The sequence below is a fragment of the Cydia splendana genome, chromosome 10 (genome assembly GCF_910591565.1).
Source record: "Cydia splendana chromosome 10, ilCydSple1.2, whole genome shotgun sequence".
Taxonomy (NCBI): Eukaryota; Metazoa; Arthropoda; class Insecta; order Lepidoptera; family Tortricidae; genus Cydia; species Cydia splendana.
Genome location: NC_085969.1, coordinates 5,654,141 through 5,674,654, shown reverse-complemented (window position 1 = coordinate 5,674,654; position 20,514 = coordinate 5,654,141). Strand labels below are relative to the sequence as shown.

The window sequence follows — 20,514 nt, the reverse complement described above, 5'->3', positions numbered from 1 at the left end:
TGTTCAATAAGTATATTATCCGTTTTAACCATAATAGTGCTGCAAATATCCTAAATAAAGTGATTAATCAACATCTCTTCGAGCAAATTGCCACGACTGTGCCATTTTTAACTACTTAGGACAAATTTTATTCAGCTTACAACGTAACTGAAAGCGACATAACTTTGAAAGGCGTCAATGTATTCGCAAATCTCTCATTGACCATAATTGCACATCCTCAGTGCAAAGTCATTTATCATCTGACCAGCTTCCGATCTCTTAATCCTTAACGCTTTTTAAATAAGGTTTATAGTTCCTTGGTATTGCTAATCTACTAAAACACTGACAATCTTAGTTATTCTGTGAGTACAAGCGTTGTATCAAGGAATTAAGGATGAAAATTGTTTGACTGGGATGCATGACGAGATGGCACATCGTTGTGAGATCCCGGATGCTGTACAGTCATACTCGTTGCTTTCCTGTATCCTGCTGGGTTAATGCGTCTGATGTTACTTTTTTTTATAACTACTGCACTAGTTCTATGGATTCTGCGTGACACTTAGATTCTTGTTAGAGTGCAAAGCTTTTTCTCACATTTTTTCCATTTTTCAAAAGGGACTGATGTAAACTTAATATATTTAGTTTGTTACTAAAAGTTACACATAAATAACTTCTACTCGCTATATTTTCTTTTATTATAATCTTCAGCAATAAAAACCATTAAGTAGGTACCTACTAGACACTGTCTGGTAAGTTGATAACATGAAACTTGGTAACAGGAACATTAAATATAGCAGCATAATAGATATGTTGCTTTAATGTTCAGGCCAAGTTTCAAGTTACCTATCAGCTTATTGGTTTAAAACGAGAGCCTAAAAATTCGATTCGATTTTATGGCTTTTTGGCAGTTGGTCTTAGGCGTGGCGGCGGGTTATTGTCACTAAATAAATAAATAAATGAATGAATGAATTAACGAATGAATGAATGAATAAATAAATAAATAAGTAGGTACTATTGGTCTATACTTAACATACTATACTTTGTTAGGATTAGATAATTTCTTTAAATAATAAGTTGTCACATTTTTTTTTCATTTGTTACAGGCACCAAGAATGGAGTGTGGTGCCGCTGAGCTGAGTAGAAAACTACGAGTCGACCAGGTAACTACCATTCTTTAACGTGTAAATTATGCATACCAACCGCTTTTATGGTTTCTAAGATCTTACATTTGCTTAGCAAAAGTGTTACCAAATAGGAAAACTAGACTTTCCCTTTTACAGAAAACTTACACCGAGTTGACATGTTTTCTAATGCGCACTAGATGCTATCACTGCTATCAGTGAGAATGAGATGAATAATTACTGTCATTCCTGCGTTTCATACCCATTTTCATTTTATTTTTATTTAATAGCAATAGTTATACACTGTCAATTGTAATGTCAGTAGGTACTTACTTATAATAATAATGTAATTAATTAGTTTAATTACAGACTATCTTTGGCCTATAAAAGTAAGAGCAAATGCAACATTACCGTTATATTCTGGCTTGCCCTTTAAGATCCCCGTTACAGTACAAAATGTACGTTCGTTATTCACTTTCTAGTATTCCACTCGTATCTATTTGACACCTGTCAAATTACAGTAGGTCGGCTCAACCGGTTTGCCACCTGTTTAAAAAAATAAACAAACATAATGGCTTGTGGCCTTTTTAACGATACCAATTATGTCAGTTCGATTATCTACTTATTGAACGTTTAATATTATAATTTAAAGTACATGTATTTTAATATCGCTCTTTTAAATTAAACATGACATAATTTTATTTATGTTGAACGGTAATTGGACTTACTGTCATGAAAAAAGAAATTATATAATGAATCTTGTTTGCGAAAGCTTTTTATCAAGAATAATTTATTAGCTTACAGAATTCGAAATCCAGGGGCCCGATTTTTGAATTTCGACCGCTCGATTTCGTGTATTTCGTTCAATAATATCTCCACTACTAGGCATTTAAATTCTATTAGTAGAATGTGAGTGAGTATTAATCTATTAGTAGATTAGTAGAATCAGAGTGGTCAATACCACTCGATTCCCAATTTCTATCGCTCGTATTTCAAAAATTAGCATTTCGGTATTTTCCACCGATTTTCGAATGCATAATTTTGGCTTGCGATTCAGGATCTCAATCCCTGTTATAATAACCTATATACTTACTAATTGAATTAGTTCTTCTAATTCCTTTTAAATTACTCCTAGACTTTTCGTGGCCTAAAAATATCTAAAAAAGAATCCCCAAAATATTTAATAGACGTTTAGACTCATAGAGTCATAGAGTCAATTCAGTCACTAAATGAAACAAGATAGGCTTTAAATATTTGTGAATATTTTGGAATTAAAAAAAGTAAACCAATACAGATGGTGTTAGAATCCGATGAGAATCTAATAGTATCACTTGATAGCCGCGAGCGGTTTATGTAACGGTAACGCGTGAAGTTAAATGTCGAATATCGATTAATCGAGTCGTAATATCGATACGTTATCGAATAAAAACAAGAGCGTGAACGGTAATCAAACGAGATTTTAGATTACCGGTTGGCTTTTATTAGATTTTTAACGATCACTTTTTTCTCTAACCTTACTATTTGATAAATCATTGTTTAACAATAGGGATTTGGAGTCAAGTTGTGTTTATTTCGTTATTTTTATAAAGTGCGAAAAAGTTATGTAGGACATGCAGGTACCTATTTAAAAAATATTTTTAGAGCTGCGAGGTTAACGTCCACCCGTCTATGACGAGTAGTTTATTTATAAACCGTTATTCGACACAGGAGGGTTTTCCTGACGAAAAACGGCTCATTACATTATGGTTCCTTAAGATTGGTATTCGACATCCATCCATCCTCAATTTATGTCCAGTATTCCTGTCACCGTATACAAGCGCCTTAATTCAATTACAGTTACCTACGAAACCCACCCTACTGGAGTCACATGTCATAATCATAATAATAGCGCATAGTTATTTAATATACATAAGTAATTTTGCATTTTACCTGACGTAAAGACAAGTGGTGTCAACATTAAAATGCAAGATCCTAGACTCTGTAATTTTACAATATTCTAGATTCTCTTAGGGTAAACCCTCCAGTGAATGAACACCCCCCAGTGAATGAACAAAATCACGTTTTTTGTCTAAAATAAGAAATACAGCAATTTCCACCACTTTTCGTATTTTTTTTCTTATTAACAACTCTATTGTCTATGCAATGGCAACCCGTGATAAATTTATTTTCGACCAGTTTGAATGTAACTGGCATTTGAAGTTTACAGGTTTCTGGTTTTGAAGTTTTGTAAGGAAAAATTAGATCCCAGGTAAGAACAGTGTACGTTTGGAGCAACATATGAAGTGCTTATTTAATGTTTACCTGTACAAAGTTTAGTTATTTGGTTAGATTAAGAGTTAAACCTTCTATAAATGTACACTTTGTCGGCGTATTATGCGATTAAGTCTTTATTTTTTATAGTTCCATTACTGGCTTATCAAATGTTCTGAAACCAGTAAATGAACGGTGTGTTCATTTACTGGTGTAGTCTAGATTTACATTTTTTTCTAAATTTATATGTAAACGAAATGGTATTGAGCTTGTTTTTTGTGATTCTGCATAGAAAACGATTCTGATTCATTCAGCCAGTATTGGAACAAACCAAATGTCTATAGTCCATTTACTAGATTTTTCATGCCTATGTATGAACAATAGAAAATTTGGCTTGTTCATTTATTAGATTTCTACTAATTCTATGTATGAACAATGTAACCACGAACAACGCAATGACAAGTTTATTATTTTAAGCATTATTTGCTAAGCCTGACCTATTTTCATCAAAATATGCAGGTTATTTCTTGTTTTATAAATTGATTCTCTTTTTCTTATTAATATGTAACAGGTTTCTGTGTTATTGGTGAATAACCATCATTTTATTAAATTGAAATCAATATGGAGGGATAAAAAGATATGAACGCTTTCGCTATATACCTACTAAAATAGAGCTAGAAACGGTTTTTGTGTTAAAAATGTTTTTTTAATGCTGATTAAAAAGATGTAAATAATGTTCATTCACTGGGTTTTGCGGTGTTCATTCACTAGTTTTTATGTTCATTCATTAGGTTTTTGGGTACTTTTTGATTAATTCTGCTATTACTCAAAAACTATGAAAGTAATGAAAAATCGCAGAAATTACTTTCTTATTTATTAAATGAGGATTGATTAAATTGCAGTTAATTATTCCAATTATTAATGAATGCTGAGAAATGATTTTTCTAACTTCGATAATTGCTTAAGTGTTCATTCACTGGAGGTCTTACCCTACTTTACTTCTTTATTTACTTATTAGCATTGGCAAATAAGTTAAGTCTAACTGTAATTTGCAGGAAAATACGTAGAAATTTAAGCCCGATATGCAAGACGTGACGTGAACAAAAAAACCTACAGCTTTTGCGAACACTTCTACTAGTTAAAGCTACCTGCAATTTAGAAGAAATTAACTGCTAACTCAATGAAGACATTGCAGTGCGATCCTTAAGCAATCAGTTTAATTTTACGACCCGGAATGATACCCAACCAACCCAGCCCCCGAGCTACTGATAATTCGATTGTTAACTCGATGCAGTTGTGCAATCGATTCTCACATATCGATGATCATCGGTTTGGAACTCGAGCCAGGGGCGATCAATGCGTTATTTATTTGACTTTCTGTTTCGTAACATAGGAAATGCTCGGTCATTATTCTTTTTGTGATTGCAAATGACACATGTGCTACTCATTAGGTAATGGAAAAGTAATTCTTTACAGGTTACAAGAAACTTTCCTGCGCCTTTTATTGGCAACGATGATATTGCTTTGCTATGTTGAGCCTTTTATGATATCTGATCACGGAATGAAAGAATTATACAAAAGCAAAAATTCAGCAAATTATACTAAAATATGGTAAAATTATTTTCTTAGCATTATAAAAGAAAATTAGAATTTTATCTGGTTTGGGCAACAGAAGCATGACAATTTAAAAAAAAATGCGCATGTCCGGCCCTATAGCTATTGTTACCTACTAAAGGCTTAGGTTAACATATAACTATTTATTAAGAATAAGATACATAGAAAACATCTATATGTAACTTAGAAACAAATATTTAAGAATAACATAAAAACAAATTACCTTATCAAGATTCAAACCCAGAACCAAATTCATAGACAGTCTCGCCGGCTAGACAGCCATTATAATGGACTCATTATAACAAGAAATACGCATCGAGTAGAATCGTCGCATTACACAACGTAAGTGATCGTACGGATAATTATTTTAACAATCGATCGTCGGTAGAAAGGAGGTCGCGTAATTTACGAGCCGATTATCTTAAACAGGCTTAATGTGGGCTCCTGTGGACGGTGACAGAGAAACTGGACAATGAATGAGGATGGCCACTTGAAAACAAGGGTTTACCTACGTACAAATTTACAAAACAACATATTTTTTAAGCTGGAGATGTTCCACACGACACAATAATTACTGTTGATACCAAGTATATTTGAGTAGGTAACTGTAATTGAATAAAGGCGCTTGTAAGTATACGGTGACAGGAACACTGGACATAAAATGAGGATGGCCACTTGAGAACAGGACAGGAGGACGACAACAAATACGTTTTATGCAACGGATGGTCACGAACGAACTAGAATGGTCACTCGGGCTTATTGAGTTGAAATAACAAAATATCCTTTATAAAAAATCATGTCGAATACCTATCTTATGGAACCATAAAGTAATCAACCCTTTTTCGACAGGAGGGTTTTCCTGTCCTGCTGTCCAGCGAATTTCGACTATAACCCAAAAACATAAAATAAGTCAAAAAATGAGTGAACCGACGAATCCATCATGTTTCACATTGACTGATTCATACTTCGAACCTACAAGTGACTCATTGAAGCATTTATTACGGCGTATTGGAGGACTGACAGATACACAGACAGATATACAAGCAGCCCTCCGTTATTGTTTATTGTCTTATTGTGATGATTGGGACTGAGATGTAATGAAAGCTAGGCTCAAGCAGTGTCGAGCGAGAAATAGAGAAAAACTCTAAATAGCACCAAATGCAATGAATGACTGAATTGTGTACATTCAAATTAGAAAATTATGTATCTCTTTTTATTTCGTTCCAATAAGGCAACAACGGTAGAGAGACCTACGCTATATTTTGATTTAAACAAATGAATATTATGGGATAATTTTACACTAAACGTCCTGTTGTAGGTACTAGATGAGGATATATACTTATATATTTAAAAATCATCTATAACTCAGGAACAGATATTTCTTATAAATTAAATGCCCTTACCATACAAGGTTTCGAACCTGAGACCTCCTGCTTTGCAGGCAGGGTCACTACCGACTAGGCTAGGTGGCCGGGCCGTTAAACACATTACGAGTATTTAAAACTTCTAGCTGGCACTACTTCTCCACCCTAACACCATACGGTAAAGAGCCTGTAATGAGCCGGTAAAGAGCCTGCAGCCCGCCGTGGGAAACGCGACTCATCGTGCCATTGAGATTTTATTAACCCAGACCCATAAAGAGGCAAGTCTTGTTTATTATACGCGATTTTAATACTCACTGCAAGCAATTTATGCCTCAAATCGGCGTAAACATTTAGCTGACTTGGATAAGTTTCTCTTTCGCTCTATAGGACCTAACCCAATGAAACCGTAGGTATTATTCAATATATGACGTTATGTAATTCACAAATATTGTCAGATAGTATAAAATACTTTGATCGTGAATGAATAGTGGTTGAACAATGGTTGAAGAGGCTAGAAAGTGGCTAATAGATATACGAGTTAGTTTGAGAAGATACGAGTCCATTTATTGCACTTTCGGCCGTGTCGTTACAAAGTGCTTTTCATGACTACTGTGAGGAAATTAATTAAGTATACAGGTTGCTTTTGTTATGACTGACCAAACTCTGAGGAGTGAATATGTAGGTCATACTGGACAATTTTTACTATGGGGCCAACCCCCAAAATCGCAAAAATCAAAATCTGCTGTTCCATAGAAAACGTTAACTCTTCTTCTTCTTCCTCGCGTTATCCCGGCATTTTGCCGCGGCTCATGGGAGCCTGGGGTCCGCTTGGCAACTAATCCCAAGTATTGACGTATTAAAACATTAACTCTATTTCATCGAAATGTAGGTATGAGACGGCACAAGTTTTTCGCGATTTCTGGGTTGACCCCATAGTAAGTTGTTAAGTATGACCCACATATTCACTCCTCAGAGTTAAGTAGTCAGTGATAACAAAATTAACCTGTATAGGTAAACAAGTGTTTATCACGTCACGGACGGGAATCATTATTCCACGCAAACAAAGTCGCGGGACTCGCGAGTAAAAGAAGAGGCTAGTAGCATAAAGCATAATAAATTAGAGTTAGATCAAGAAAAGTCTGCAGCGATTTTGATAGCCCGTGCAGTGCAAGTGTTATTTTAAACGTCTATGAAATTATGACGTATAAATAACACGTGCACTGCGTGGGCTTTCAAAACCTCTGCAGACTTTTCTTGGTCTAACTCTATGAATTCGTTGCCTGTCAAAATCGTAAAGTGCTGTAGCGCAAGTCGGTGCGCCCGCGCACGCGACAGCGGATAGTCATGTTTTTGTCGTCTCGCTTCCTCGCGCTTACCCTTAATCGCATACGAGTTTGTATGTGGAGCACCGCGCATGCGCGACCGGTGCCGATGTACAGGTCTTTCGGAAATTGGTACGTTTTGTTCACTTATGCTGGTATAACCAGTATAGGCGTGCTCTGATGCCCTGAGTGTAGCGTAATTACATAAATATGTACCTGCAATAAAATTTTACACAACAAAACATTATTTCTGTAGGTACTTACCTATTTAACTAATTCCGTGACCGATATATTTGCGCGCTTCGGCGTGTATAATATTATCGCAGGTGACTGTGCAACCTGTAATTGTTTTATAGACCCTTGTTACGTTGAGAACTGTTGGTCAGTCCTGCCTCAAATCGATCTAGAAATCAAAGTAACTTAGTACTTTGGTTTTAAGGAGTGTCGTTTATAATACTGGAGACTGACTGTTTGGATGATATGATCTATCTTAGCTAATCTAGGAGCAAAATCGAATTTGCTCCTAAAGTAAAGTTGATTAATATAAAGTGACCCGATCTGTCGAACAAGTTTGAACAAGATCGGCTCACTTTAGGTATATTTCGTCAACTTTACTAGGAGCAAAATCGAATTTGCAATGAATAATTTTGACGTAGCTTAGTTCATATTCAGTAACCGTCTGCGATTGAACAATAAAACTGTATCTCGCAATAAAATCGCAATGCGACACACTTCCAAACTGTCATATTGTATTTCAACATGATTTATTACCCAAAGCTCAACTTTTACCTTAACTTTTCCCACATTTCTTTTTTAAAAACCTCAGCCTAATTTGTTCCTTTCTGAACAACCTACTATTAAATTTTAAGTCAATGAATTCTTTGGCTAAATTATAGTTCGTTTTTTGTGTCCCGAGGGTCCGTGCCGGGCCTGAACCTGTTTGGGTGTGATTCATTCAGGAATTTGTAGGGCTGTGGTATACCTGGAGTTTTTTAGAGTCGGGAGGTGGGTCCATTCATATGGGTGTCGTGAGTCGTGACATGTTGAGTTTTTGTTAACAAAAAATAATATGCATAAATATGTATAATAGTTTAGTTTTAAAGGATATCGTGAACTGTAATGTCAGTCGTGAAGTATCTGTATCATCTGTATGTTACAACTTCCTATTGGTTTGGTGATTATTTATTGTGATACCTACTTAATTGAATGTTTATTTGTGAATCTAACTGTTCAAGTAAATATCAAAATCATAATTAGAGTCAGAGCCGGAAGTTATAATGAGCTTTTAAATAACTTCCTACTACAGTAGGACCCCGAAAACTTACCCCCTGTTCGGACTAGTGGAGCGTTCGGATTATAGTTACAGAGAATTTATCGGGTATTTTTATGGAATAAAACAAACAATATTGTGTAATTAAATGTGTATTTATCTGTAAACGTAACATTCATTATACCTTCTTAAAAAATCCAATATTTTAGTTTGTCTAGTAGTATTTAATGACAAATAAAAAGCTTTATCTCGCATTTTTCGTAAAATCATTTGCGAAGCGAGTGAAGAAGTGAGCGGGGGAGGGCGTCCGGATTACAGAAGGGTTCGGATTAGAAGGGGTTCGGATTAACACGTTCACTGCGTTACGGGGGCTTTTGAACCCCGTACGATGTCATCAATCAGTGCGGAGGCTAAAAATCGTGTCTACTTGCTGGTGCGGAAGCTGTATCTTGGATATTTTTATGACTACGATAAAGACAAATATACATTTGAGTTTCTTGTCAAAAGTATAACCAGGGGCCGATTGCATAACAAACTACAACTAATATTACAAGCGAAACTCCTTATTTAATATGCTGAATAATGATGAACCCTCATAGTACAAAAATAATATATTTTCCTTTGGTTTTTAAAATTAAATATTTATTCAACGGTCAATCTTACGAACCACGACATCCATGCGAGCCAAGAAAGTGCTGGCAGTTAGTGCCTTTTGTGACGCAAGTGTAAATGTGATGTGCACATGACTTGCCCTTAAAACTACTCTGTATGGCTAACAAGGCAGTGGCCATATAAGGACCACGTAGCACCATTGGTCACGAGCAGTGGGCATATAAAAACCACCTGGTTTTTTTATTGAATTAGGGGTAATAAAAAAAAATCAAGAAATTACTTTTCATTTTAAGCTATTACCTACCCGAATCAGTAATCAAAAGTAAAAAATTCGTCAGGCCTGTTTAAGGGTTAAAACAAGTAATATACTTTATCTACACACATGTCATTAGTGCTCTATAATGCGTTCAGAAACCGTAGGAAATGACAAGCTTTATTACAACCAATTTTACTATGAGAACTTTCTTATCTGTGGTAGTAGGAGAATTTGTACTTTAATGTACATAACGTTATAGATTTTTGTAGGTTATGAGTTTAAATTTGGAACAGCTGTCAAAACTCAAGTAGGTCTCTATTCTAGTATCCATAGATATTAAAACAGTTATCGATACGAAACGTCAATTTAGTATGTTTTTTAAATATAAACCGCACGATATTTGATCTCGGTGACATGAGAATAGGGACTTCATTCTTTTGTCTAGGAATTAAAAAAAACTACGGATGTAATAATAAATAAATATGAATAAATAAATAAATATTATAGGACATTTTTACACAAATTGACTAAGCCCCACGGTAAGCTCAAGAAGGCTTGTGTTGTGGGTACTCAGACAACGATATATATAATATATAAATACTTAAATACATAGAAAACAACCATGACGCAGGAACAAATATCTGTATCATCATACAAATAAATGCCCTTACCAGGATTCGAACCCGGGACCATCGGCTTCATAGGCAGGGTCACTACCCACTAGGCCAGACCGGTCGTCATTGACGGATGTGTGACATGCGTGAAAAAAGTTTTCATTCACCGCTTTTCGTACAGTTTCTTTTCGTATATTTGACGTACAGTTTTTCTTTTAGTTAGTTTTAAGTATGTGTTTAGATAAAGTAGTGTATGTAACTGTACATAATTAGGCATTAAAACACTCGTATGATCCTATTAAGAAACTCACTAACGTTCGTTTCTTAAACCCACACTCGTATTTTAATGCCTCTCATTATGTAGCAGTCACATAAACTACTATCACGACATAATCATATCACTGAATGTTATGTATTGTTAACTGCTGCTCAGTAATCAATTTTGACACCAATCAGTTCCAGACATGTTGTGTCCGAAAGTGACGTTTTTAATATTAAAACTTTAGCTTTCAATCTGAAAAACGATATCTAGTTATTACTATAGTAAGCGCTAAAATATCGTTTGTTTTATTTCCCATTACTATTGATTTATCGACATAAATAAGGTATGTGCGTTACGGGGTTTGCTAAGCCCCGTAGTTTTTCAATTTTAGCGCGATACGGGGAGAAAATAACCCCGTTCTTTCATTTCTCTATAATTTCATATGTTTTTATCGTATCTACGTTCGAAGGGAACATGACGTAGGTCATTTCATTCTCTTTTAATTAGTCAGAAAAAACTTATATAATTAAATATTTCAGGACTTTATAGCAGTTTTAAGAGACTTGGGTGTACGGGGCACTTTTATACCCGTAACGCACCAAGGTGTAAACCACTACGGGGCGGATTAGGCCTCGTAACGCACTAAATTTTAGGTAAAGGTTTTGGCTTGCCGCAGTGAACGTGTTAAAGAGGTCCTACTGTAATTAATACTTAGTACGTACAATCAGCTAAACTATTAGCTTACCACCTCTGCATACAAATAAAAAAAATTGAAAAGAAGTTTACTAATAGTTTAGCTGACTGTACATATACATATCCATATAAAAAACAAGCAACTGTGTTACTTAATCCTAATAATATATAGTTCTGGTAATCATAATATGTATGTGCTTATATTTTATTTATAATATTATTTTTTCCAATAAAATCGGTTTTTAAGATAAAAAAGCTTTAAACGAAGCTATTTAACAAAAGTCGTCGGCCTCATTACCACGAGTAATAATTCGACCTTTATACATATTTATGTCATGTCCCAGAGCAAAAATGTCAAATTTCCCAAGAATGTTGCATCACAGAAGTCACGCATAAAAAGACATGTTAACGACAGTTTTTAATTGTTTAATTGGTAAATTACCCCAATCATCCTCGAGGTGCCGTCGAGGAAGCGACCGCATTCTCAGGTGCGAGATTTTGCACGTTATGTTATGAATTTTAGGGATCCTCATGTAAAAATAGGTACCTATTAGGGGTCATCCATTAATTACGTCACACGTTTAGGGGGAGGGAGGGGGTCCAGAAAATGTGACATATTGTGACATGGGGGAGGGGGGAGACACAAACTTTGTGACGTCACTTTAACTTCATCAGTAACCGAATTTTTTTGGGGGGGGAGGGGTCAAAAAACCTAGAAATTCGTGTGACGTAATTAATGGATGACCCCTTAAGTAATTTTACGGTACTGTGCGGTTTAAGAGGAATTTCCTACCGCGGACGCTCCGGCTGTGGAACGAGCTTGCCGAGGTTTTCTCAAGGGGCTACATTATTATGAAAAATGAGTGTACCTACAATTTTTAAAGGGCATGTTACACCCCTGGAGTTGCAGGCGTCCATAGGCTACGGGTATGCAGCTGCATACCCGTAGCCTATGGACACCGACGGTGGCAAACAAGCAGCTGCTTGTTTGCCACCGACGTTGTATAAAAAGTAGGTACGCTTAAGTTGGTAAGCTCAAGTGAGCGGGGTTTTGTCAAATTCCTTTAAAAACATAATCTGAAATCTAAGGATTTGTGCTGGAGTGGTTGTCTTGTGAACAATACGGCCAGTGAAGACTGTTCCCCTGGGTCAAGAGCGAGAAAGAGAAGACCAGAGGAGAGCCAAAAGCAGATGACAGACGGCGGCATTGGATTCATCACTACCCCAAAACTAAGATAACTGGATTGTGACAATAGATAAATAAATAGTCCAAAAGTGCCAAAAAAGTGAAATGTAAGTACGAATAACGTGAGTGTATCTGACTGGCTTTGTCTGTCCTAACCCTCCAGGAAGACACAAGCCAAATGTTTGTACTTAATACATTTCATGGTCATAAGTTATACCTACTTTATTGCTACAAAAACCAGGTTACCAGATGCCGAATCGCTCTTTACCAGTTTTTTGCGACCCCGCAGATATTATTTTTACCTTACGAGTTCATTTTATAATTTCGTTACCTTGTAAGGGTTCTTAGCGTGAACTTTCTCGCATAAGCTACTTAATCATTTGTGATGCAATTTTCATATTTAACTTTCTGCCATAAATAACAGATATTTGATTGTAGATTATTTCATGTTTTTATAGTATTGTAAAAAGGAGGATAAATGTGGCTATAATAATGAAGAAACTTTCATAATGATTGTACTACTTAATAACTAGATCACATACCTATCTATGTACTTACATATAAATGCAAATACATCAGAAAACTACCTTCCATTAAAAAAAACATGCTCAGTTTAAAAAAACTGACAAAAGTTTTATGCAACAAACGCATTCCTAAAAAATACGCAATGATCTTCCTTTGGAATTGAATTGCATTCCTATACAGTTTTGCATGGACCTACGTAAACGTATGTTGTATGTACGAGTAGCGAGCGACCGGGACTTTTGACCCTGCCTCTCATCGTAGGGTTGGCACTTGGCATTTTAGACGGTCTAGCAACTTAGAGCGGGTCTCTATTGTTTCCCAAATAGTTTTAAGTCATAATGTATGGTTTGTCCGAATTTTCGTTAGTCATAATTGGTTTTTCTCAGAAACGCGTAACTTTTCAGGATTGCCATAAAACAAACCTAACCTAACCTAACCTATCTATAGTATTTATGACTTAAAACTTTATGGGAAACAAAGGGACCCCACTTAGAGCATTTAGTAACTGGAGATGTCATCGCTGTCATCATTTTCTTTACGAAACAGTCTGCGCGTTTTTGCGGGGGAGGGGACGTCAAATGTATTGCTATTTCTACATGATTTGTACGTAACGTACAAATAGCCATACATGTCAGTCCATACAAAAGTTTGCAAAATTGTGCAAGTTTTTCGGCAGAGGGGTAAGCTCTCAATGGCCACTCCAGTTATTAAATGCTCTAAGCCTAGCAAAGATGACAATCGTTGTTAGAAAATGCCTATCGAAAGTTAAACAAATGTACTTACATATAGAAATAGGCATGTGGCTTTTCGTAGCAGCTGTCATTTGCATTTTTGAAGTGAAAACTTCTTTAGCGGCGCTGTGCACTTTTTGTGATGGGGAAAAAATGTTAAACTCGCGACAGCGTAAGACGTAAGACGCTTCGTAAGACGGACACGTGACCTGATCGAAAAACTGTTACAATATCATTGAGTTTTCACTTCTGCCGGCACTCCCGGAGTGCAACCCGTTGTTTTTTTTCGTTTGGCGTTACTTGTCGGTGTACTATTGCGATCTTGGCCTAGCCCCCAGCAGTATTGCAAAGTATGCATACATTTCCGTATTCTATTACATGAACTTGCATGTCAATAAAGATTTTTTATAATTTATTTTAAATCTATATTGCCCTACATCCTTATTAGAGAAACATGCATTTCATATATACCTAGGTATCTAAATTACTAATCGCCACTTGCACCATCCCACTAACCCGGGGGTAAGCGGTTAATCCGTTAACCCAGTGTCAAATTGTACTGGTAACCATGGTAACTCCAGGTTTAACCGGTTAACCCGGGTTAGTGTCTTGGTGCAAGTGACACATTCAAATCACTCTCTCGCTCATTTTAACTCTTTGACCAAGAGGAGCCGAGCTATTTTCGAGTTAGATTTCGTAATACTGATATTACAACACCTTGTAAAATATTTCATCCATTACTTTTACTTCTAAATAATAACACAAACACTTGACGTGCGTAGGTGGACCACATTTTAAAGTCCCACAGTTCTACATTATCAATCGTGAATTACAATATGAATAGATCGGTTTTCTGAAATCGTTTAGCAATCGCATCAATCAAGATTAACTTTCTACGCAATGCGTAAGATAATCCCTTGAGTTACTGGCAATTAGACACAGTTTAGGGCTTTGTGTTCTACTTATTGCAATATGTAGGCAACTGTAGAGAAACAAGCTTTTATTACAGTCATGATCTATGCACTTATGCAGTATAAATTAAATTAGCATCATCTTCCTAGCGTTGTCACGTTTACAACCGCATTTGTAACGTTGTAGCTTCTCGTAGTTGTTGCGCTATTAAAATTATATTACCTACTTACATATAGCGTAAAATCCTTAAAACTAAACGTCGATTGAACCAGTATACATTTTGAAAGTCTCGGGAAACACAGAGATTTTCTGGATAGCCGGGACTAGACGCCTCATAGGAATCGCGAGTGGACCGAATGGTCGCTTTATGGTGAACACTGAACCCTTCTTCATAGATGGTAAATGAAGAAGGGTTCAGTGTTCACGTTAATCTTTCGTTAACCGGCGAACAACATGATCATTTGTTTGTTTTTGTTACTCTCTCTCTCTCTCTCTCTCTCTCTCTCTAAAATGTGCAAGAACGATAAAGAGGCAAATAGGCGAAGAAACATCGAAGACATTTGTTATAGCCCTGTAAACTTTGGTGGTAGCCCTATGTCCGCGGTTGGAAAGTGGTGAAGTGGGTCGCGCTGTGGGCGGGACACCTGCTCGATGCTCGTGTGACCGACGTCTTTACTTGTACCATTGCCCACGCTGTTAACTGTACATCGGTGGACCTTATGCCTTTTGTAATAAGGTCCACCGATGTACAGTTAGGAGTGTTGCTGATTGTACGTTAAAAACTGGACAACAAAGAATATAATACTCACTAGGAGAAGAACGATAACTCCATACAAAAAAATGTCCCTTTCAAAAGTTCGTTTATACTACTAGCGCTCTGGTAGGATACCATTGTAATTAGAATTGACAACCCGTTTAGCCTAGCGGGTATTGGCAGTAATCCAGTTCAGGAAGCTAATGGTCCTGGGTTCGAATCCCAGAGAGGGAATTTATTTTTGTATTTTTTTCTTTTTTGTTGGGGTCAGGTTTTTAAGAGCCCATCAACGTGCACACTAGCGCCACTGATGAATACATTAAACTAGTTTTTATGTTATTGGATTCGTCAATCTACCCGTCCAAAGTTAAAACGGCCGTTTTTGTTTTGAGCTCATAGATCGACGAATCCAGCAACATAAAATCTAGTTTGATGTATTCAAAAGGTACCTAAATACACAATACAGTCCGTAGCGGCCCCTTTTTTAAATACATGTCGTTAAATTTAAATAATCACGATTATTTAGCAGTGGCGCTAGTGTGCACGTTGTTGGGCTCTTAAATTAGCATTTCACAAATAAGTAAAAAAATACGTTAAAAGATAATGATTAGGTACTATATTCAGAAATTCGTGAAATATAAAAGGTAACAAAAAGTTACGTATTATTAAGATATAAATATTTTCATAATACATATGAATACATACACTGATATGGCAAATGGTTACAAGTTGTTATTACATCTATCCGGTTATCGGACATTTTCTGCTTCACAGCTCCGCGCAGCGTTCTTGGTCACCGGGTAACTAGTTTGGATATGCGGCAGATACGTGCCCTTCTGAGCTTTTTCCAAGAAATCATATGACGGCCCAGGATTATATTATTATCTCACGCTCAAGCCATCTGCTGATTCACTTTCTAAAACAAAATAGTCAAAAAATTAAACAATATAATCTATCTTCCTAATTACTAACGTCGCTAATTCCTAGGGTTACCAGCTTAAACAATGTGGGGTTTTACATCTATGTTGAATTTTGATTATAATTTCGGACGCGATATAGCGTCCGCGGGACTTACGGGGATAGTATGATTAAATTATTATATTTGAATTTGGTAATTAGCACGCTCATTTATATTTAAAGATTAATATATATCTTACCTTGAAATTATCGCTGTTTCTGATTTACTACAACGGTTTCCACACACACATTAGGGCTTTCCATAATCCGGATAAGAATTGTTGATGAAGTCGCCATTGCCGGATACATACAGCAAGGAAGGAAGAGAGACAACGGTTTAAATTAAACTAAGTCTGTGCGAAGACGCATTTAGATATGTTGCTCGTACATATAAATACTTTTTATTTTTAAAATTAATAGGTAAATAAATATATTTCAAGTGAATAAATCGTTTTATATGAAAATTGATATTTTTGCATTAAATGACTTAAATGACAGCATTGACAATACAGACTTTTATCTTGTCTATGTTCTTACCGGCCAGACCCAAATCAAGGCCTATCAAAGAGGCCAATTGACAAAGATTTTTTTTTATTTTATCAAGGAGGGTAGAGGCACGTCTACCCTTCGTAGATTTTATGAACATAGACAAAGACAAACTGAAATATAATAGATAATAATATACATATATCAAAAAATAAATAATAATTTACTTATGACTATTTCATAAAATACAAATCAAAATATATTTGATAAAATAATTTGATTTGTTCCTAGAAATCGTATCTATAGACAAAGCCAGTTCTAGCAATGTTGCTGTAGTAAAATATTTTGATGTTAATTACTGGCAATCTCGTCTGGGAACGGACAACACATGTACAATTTTGAAGGGTCACATCGTTTCAAGGAAGTCAATAGGCCTTGCTGGACAAGTTCGACAACATTATTTCACCGAACATGTAGTTTTGCAGGCTTTTGTCTATGGGTTACTTTCAATGCTAGCCATATCACGATGAACCCCTAGTGTAGATTTTATTCGATACCGTGACGAGCGTCCGCGTTTGCGTTATGTCTATTTTGAACAGCGCGCCAAGCGGGACGTTTTGGAAACTCTAAATCCCATACAAAATGAAACTTACGCAAACGCGTACGTCACGTCGCGCTATCGAATAAAATGTATACACTAGGGGTAATGTACGTACTACCTACATTGCTCTCTTGCGTTATATGTATGTAGGTAGCTTCTCATTTCACATATACCGGGTGTGGCCTGTAATATGAGCAAAAAATTAAACAGTATGCTGTACTCCTCATAGTGACCAACATTTGTTCAGCGACTTTTAAAAATTACTTGGGGTTTGATTTTTAATACACTTTAAAGTTTATTCTAAGACGCAATGTATTGCGAATTTTGTTATGTTTAAGGCGTGACAACTTGACAAGCAACGTCAATCACATTGATATGGCGTGGCGATGGCGTCCATTGAAGATAATATGAAAAATAGGAATCTAAATACTTCATAATTTTTAAAAGTTGTTGAACAAAAGTGTCACCGTTTGAGGAGTACAATCTATGTTTTATTTATTTGCTCATGTTACAGGCCACACCCGGTATTGTTGCCGCGTTGACTTCAGTTAATACCCAAGTTACAAATGCATGTTTTAATTCCTCTTGAACACCATGCACAAATAAAGCGGACGCTCATGTGTAAATGAAAACTAAAGCAAAACACATAGGTTAAAAACTCTAGTTAGTAAAAAAAGGAAAAGTTAATGTAGGTACCTATAGATAGAATAGAAGTTGCAGAAACAATAACATAATTTACATGATGTTATATTTAACTTTTGTTTCATTAATAACTCGTAATCTTGAGGCTTTAACTGCCCCATAACATCTCCGTCGCGGAAATACAACCGCTGATATACAAAACCATGACAGATAGCTATTGTTCTTTTAAAAGTAGGTAGCTGGCAAAACCTGCCATACGATGCACCTACTTTTACCGGACACGGGCAGAATGCACCGACAATCGGAATCGATTCGGTAACGATTTAACGAATACTTTTCGATTATTCGATTGCGTAATGTGAGCGATGGCTTCCTTTTACGACCGGTTGTTGTGCAATTGTTTATTTTAGTTGTTTTCGCGTAAAAGGCGTCGTTATAGCATAGGTCAACGTAAACAAATACCTTATTAATATGTAGTTAAGTATGCGAAAATGAGATTCGCTATTCAAAAGGCGTAAGGTCGATGTGGAGAAGGAATTTTTACAAGGAAATACCGTTTACAATTTCTTCTGTCGCTTTACTTTCTTTCGTTTGTACATATTCACTTACAGAAGTTTGGTAGAGCAGAAGGAGTAAAGCTCTTCCTCTCTGACTGTGTCTGAGCGTCGTACGTATATAAATAGGAGAGTTCTTGCCCTATGACTATGCGTCTTCCCATCAATAAATCTTATTATATGCCGGTCTTCTCCACATTGAACTCACAAGTTACCTTTCCTGACATAGTTAACAGTTGAATAATTCTCGTTATTTGCCTATGACGGTCCCATCATTAAATTGTATATACCGGTAATCTCCACATTGACTTAAAGGGAAAAATCCATGACTTCTGCTGTCCACACAACGCATCTACAAGAGCTACGACAATCTTACCACATTGTAGGGTAGGTATGCTATTATTAGGTACTGTGATTTTCTGCAAGGTATATTGTATGTAGATGACATTGTATACAAATGCAATTTCTAAGCCCTGACACATTTATTAAGCCCCATAACGACTACTACATACTACAAAACACATATTTTAAATATTTATTCACGCAGCACCGGTTTCCAATGGCCGGTAACCGTACACATTGCGGTTAATCTTTATCGCCGTGCTCAACCAATGTCAAGACATTAATTTGACATGATATGTGGACTATCCTGGAGATGATGCGTATCTACGTTTTATTACATGCATTATATTGTAACGCGTAATCAGCTCTCGTTAAGTCATTTTACGACATGCAATGGACTTGATCTTGCAACTATGTAAATATGTAGGTACAGATGTAGTGCGTAATTATTTTCCATAGTTGTTTCACGGAAACATACGAACGTGTGTTGCTATTTCAGTCAGTCTCGGTACAAAAAGTACTGGGGTTGATTGAAGTAGCTTGACAAATACGCACGCACCGCTATGCATCACAGAATTAGTTCATTATGTAGCCCGATAGGCATCATTAATTACCTACATTTGCCAAGCCAAATTAATTATAGTGCCACCAATTACCAAAAAAAAAGCCAAGAGGCAAACACTGCGAGCCGACCGACCTGTCCAAGAATCCGTCTTTACGTGGTTTTTGTACAGTTAGCAAAACTATTAGCTTAGCACCCTTGCAGATAAAAAAGTTGCATACCTACCTTTTTATGTCACAGAGTGTGTGACCCGATAGTTTGGCAACGGTAACTCATGTGTTACTTAGTGCGCCAGCATTGTCCAGTCTAAGGTGTGTCTCCATAAACCACGAATACTCGTAGGTAGTTATGCGTCATAATCAATATAATCATGCATGCTGGGGTCAATTAGTTGAACAACAAAACAAACATCTTTCTTGACAATGATATGATAGCCACCGAGTAGAGTGGACCAACTCCGTATTGTCTGAGCGGTGTCACTATCGAGTGTTCGTAACTAAATCCCGGTGTCGTTATTTAAATAACAGATTGTTAATTATGCAAACATAATTCTTGACAGAAAACGACTGGATAGAACAGTGAGCATTTTACTCCTATTGGTATAGCAATTCAGAGTTGATGCCTATCGTAGTTCGATAGATAATTGACAAACTTCGTGTAGTCAAAAGTGTATCAAATAGTGAATAGAATCAGGCGTTACTTTGCGGAAATCCATAGTAATTAAAACCAAAATATTATTTTGCTAATCCGCGAAAAGATAACGTGCTAGTCAATCAGTGCTAACCCGTTATACTTACTTGCGTATTTTTACAAACTCTAACTAATAATATAATATATTATAATATATTAATTCTTATATATATAATATATTAATTCTTTCTGATGAACACTATCAGATTGAATTA

At 36.1% G+C, this 20,514-nt stretch overlaps 1 protein-coding gene across 3 annotated transcripts in view; it reads left to right on the top strand.

The window, feature by feature from the left end:
* The window catches only part of LOC134794159 (myosin-4-like), a 200,475-nt gene that overhangs the window by 133,251 nt on the left and 46,710 nt on the right, over positions 1–20,514 (top strand). For all 3 annotated transcript variants that reach the window (XM_063765874.1, XM_063765873.1, XM_063765876.1), the window contains one exon: positions 1,083–1,139. In XM_063765874.1, coding sequence (XP_063621944.1) covers positions 1,083–1,139 — 57 coding nt within the window. The remainder of the gene's footprint in view (positions 1–1,082; positions 1,140–20,514) is intronic.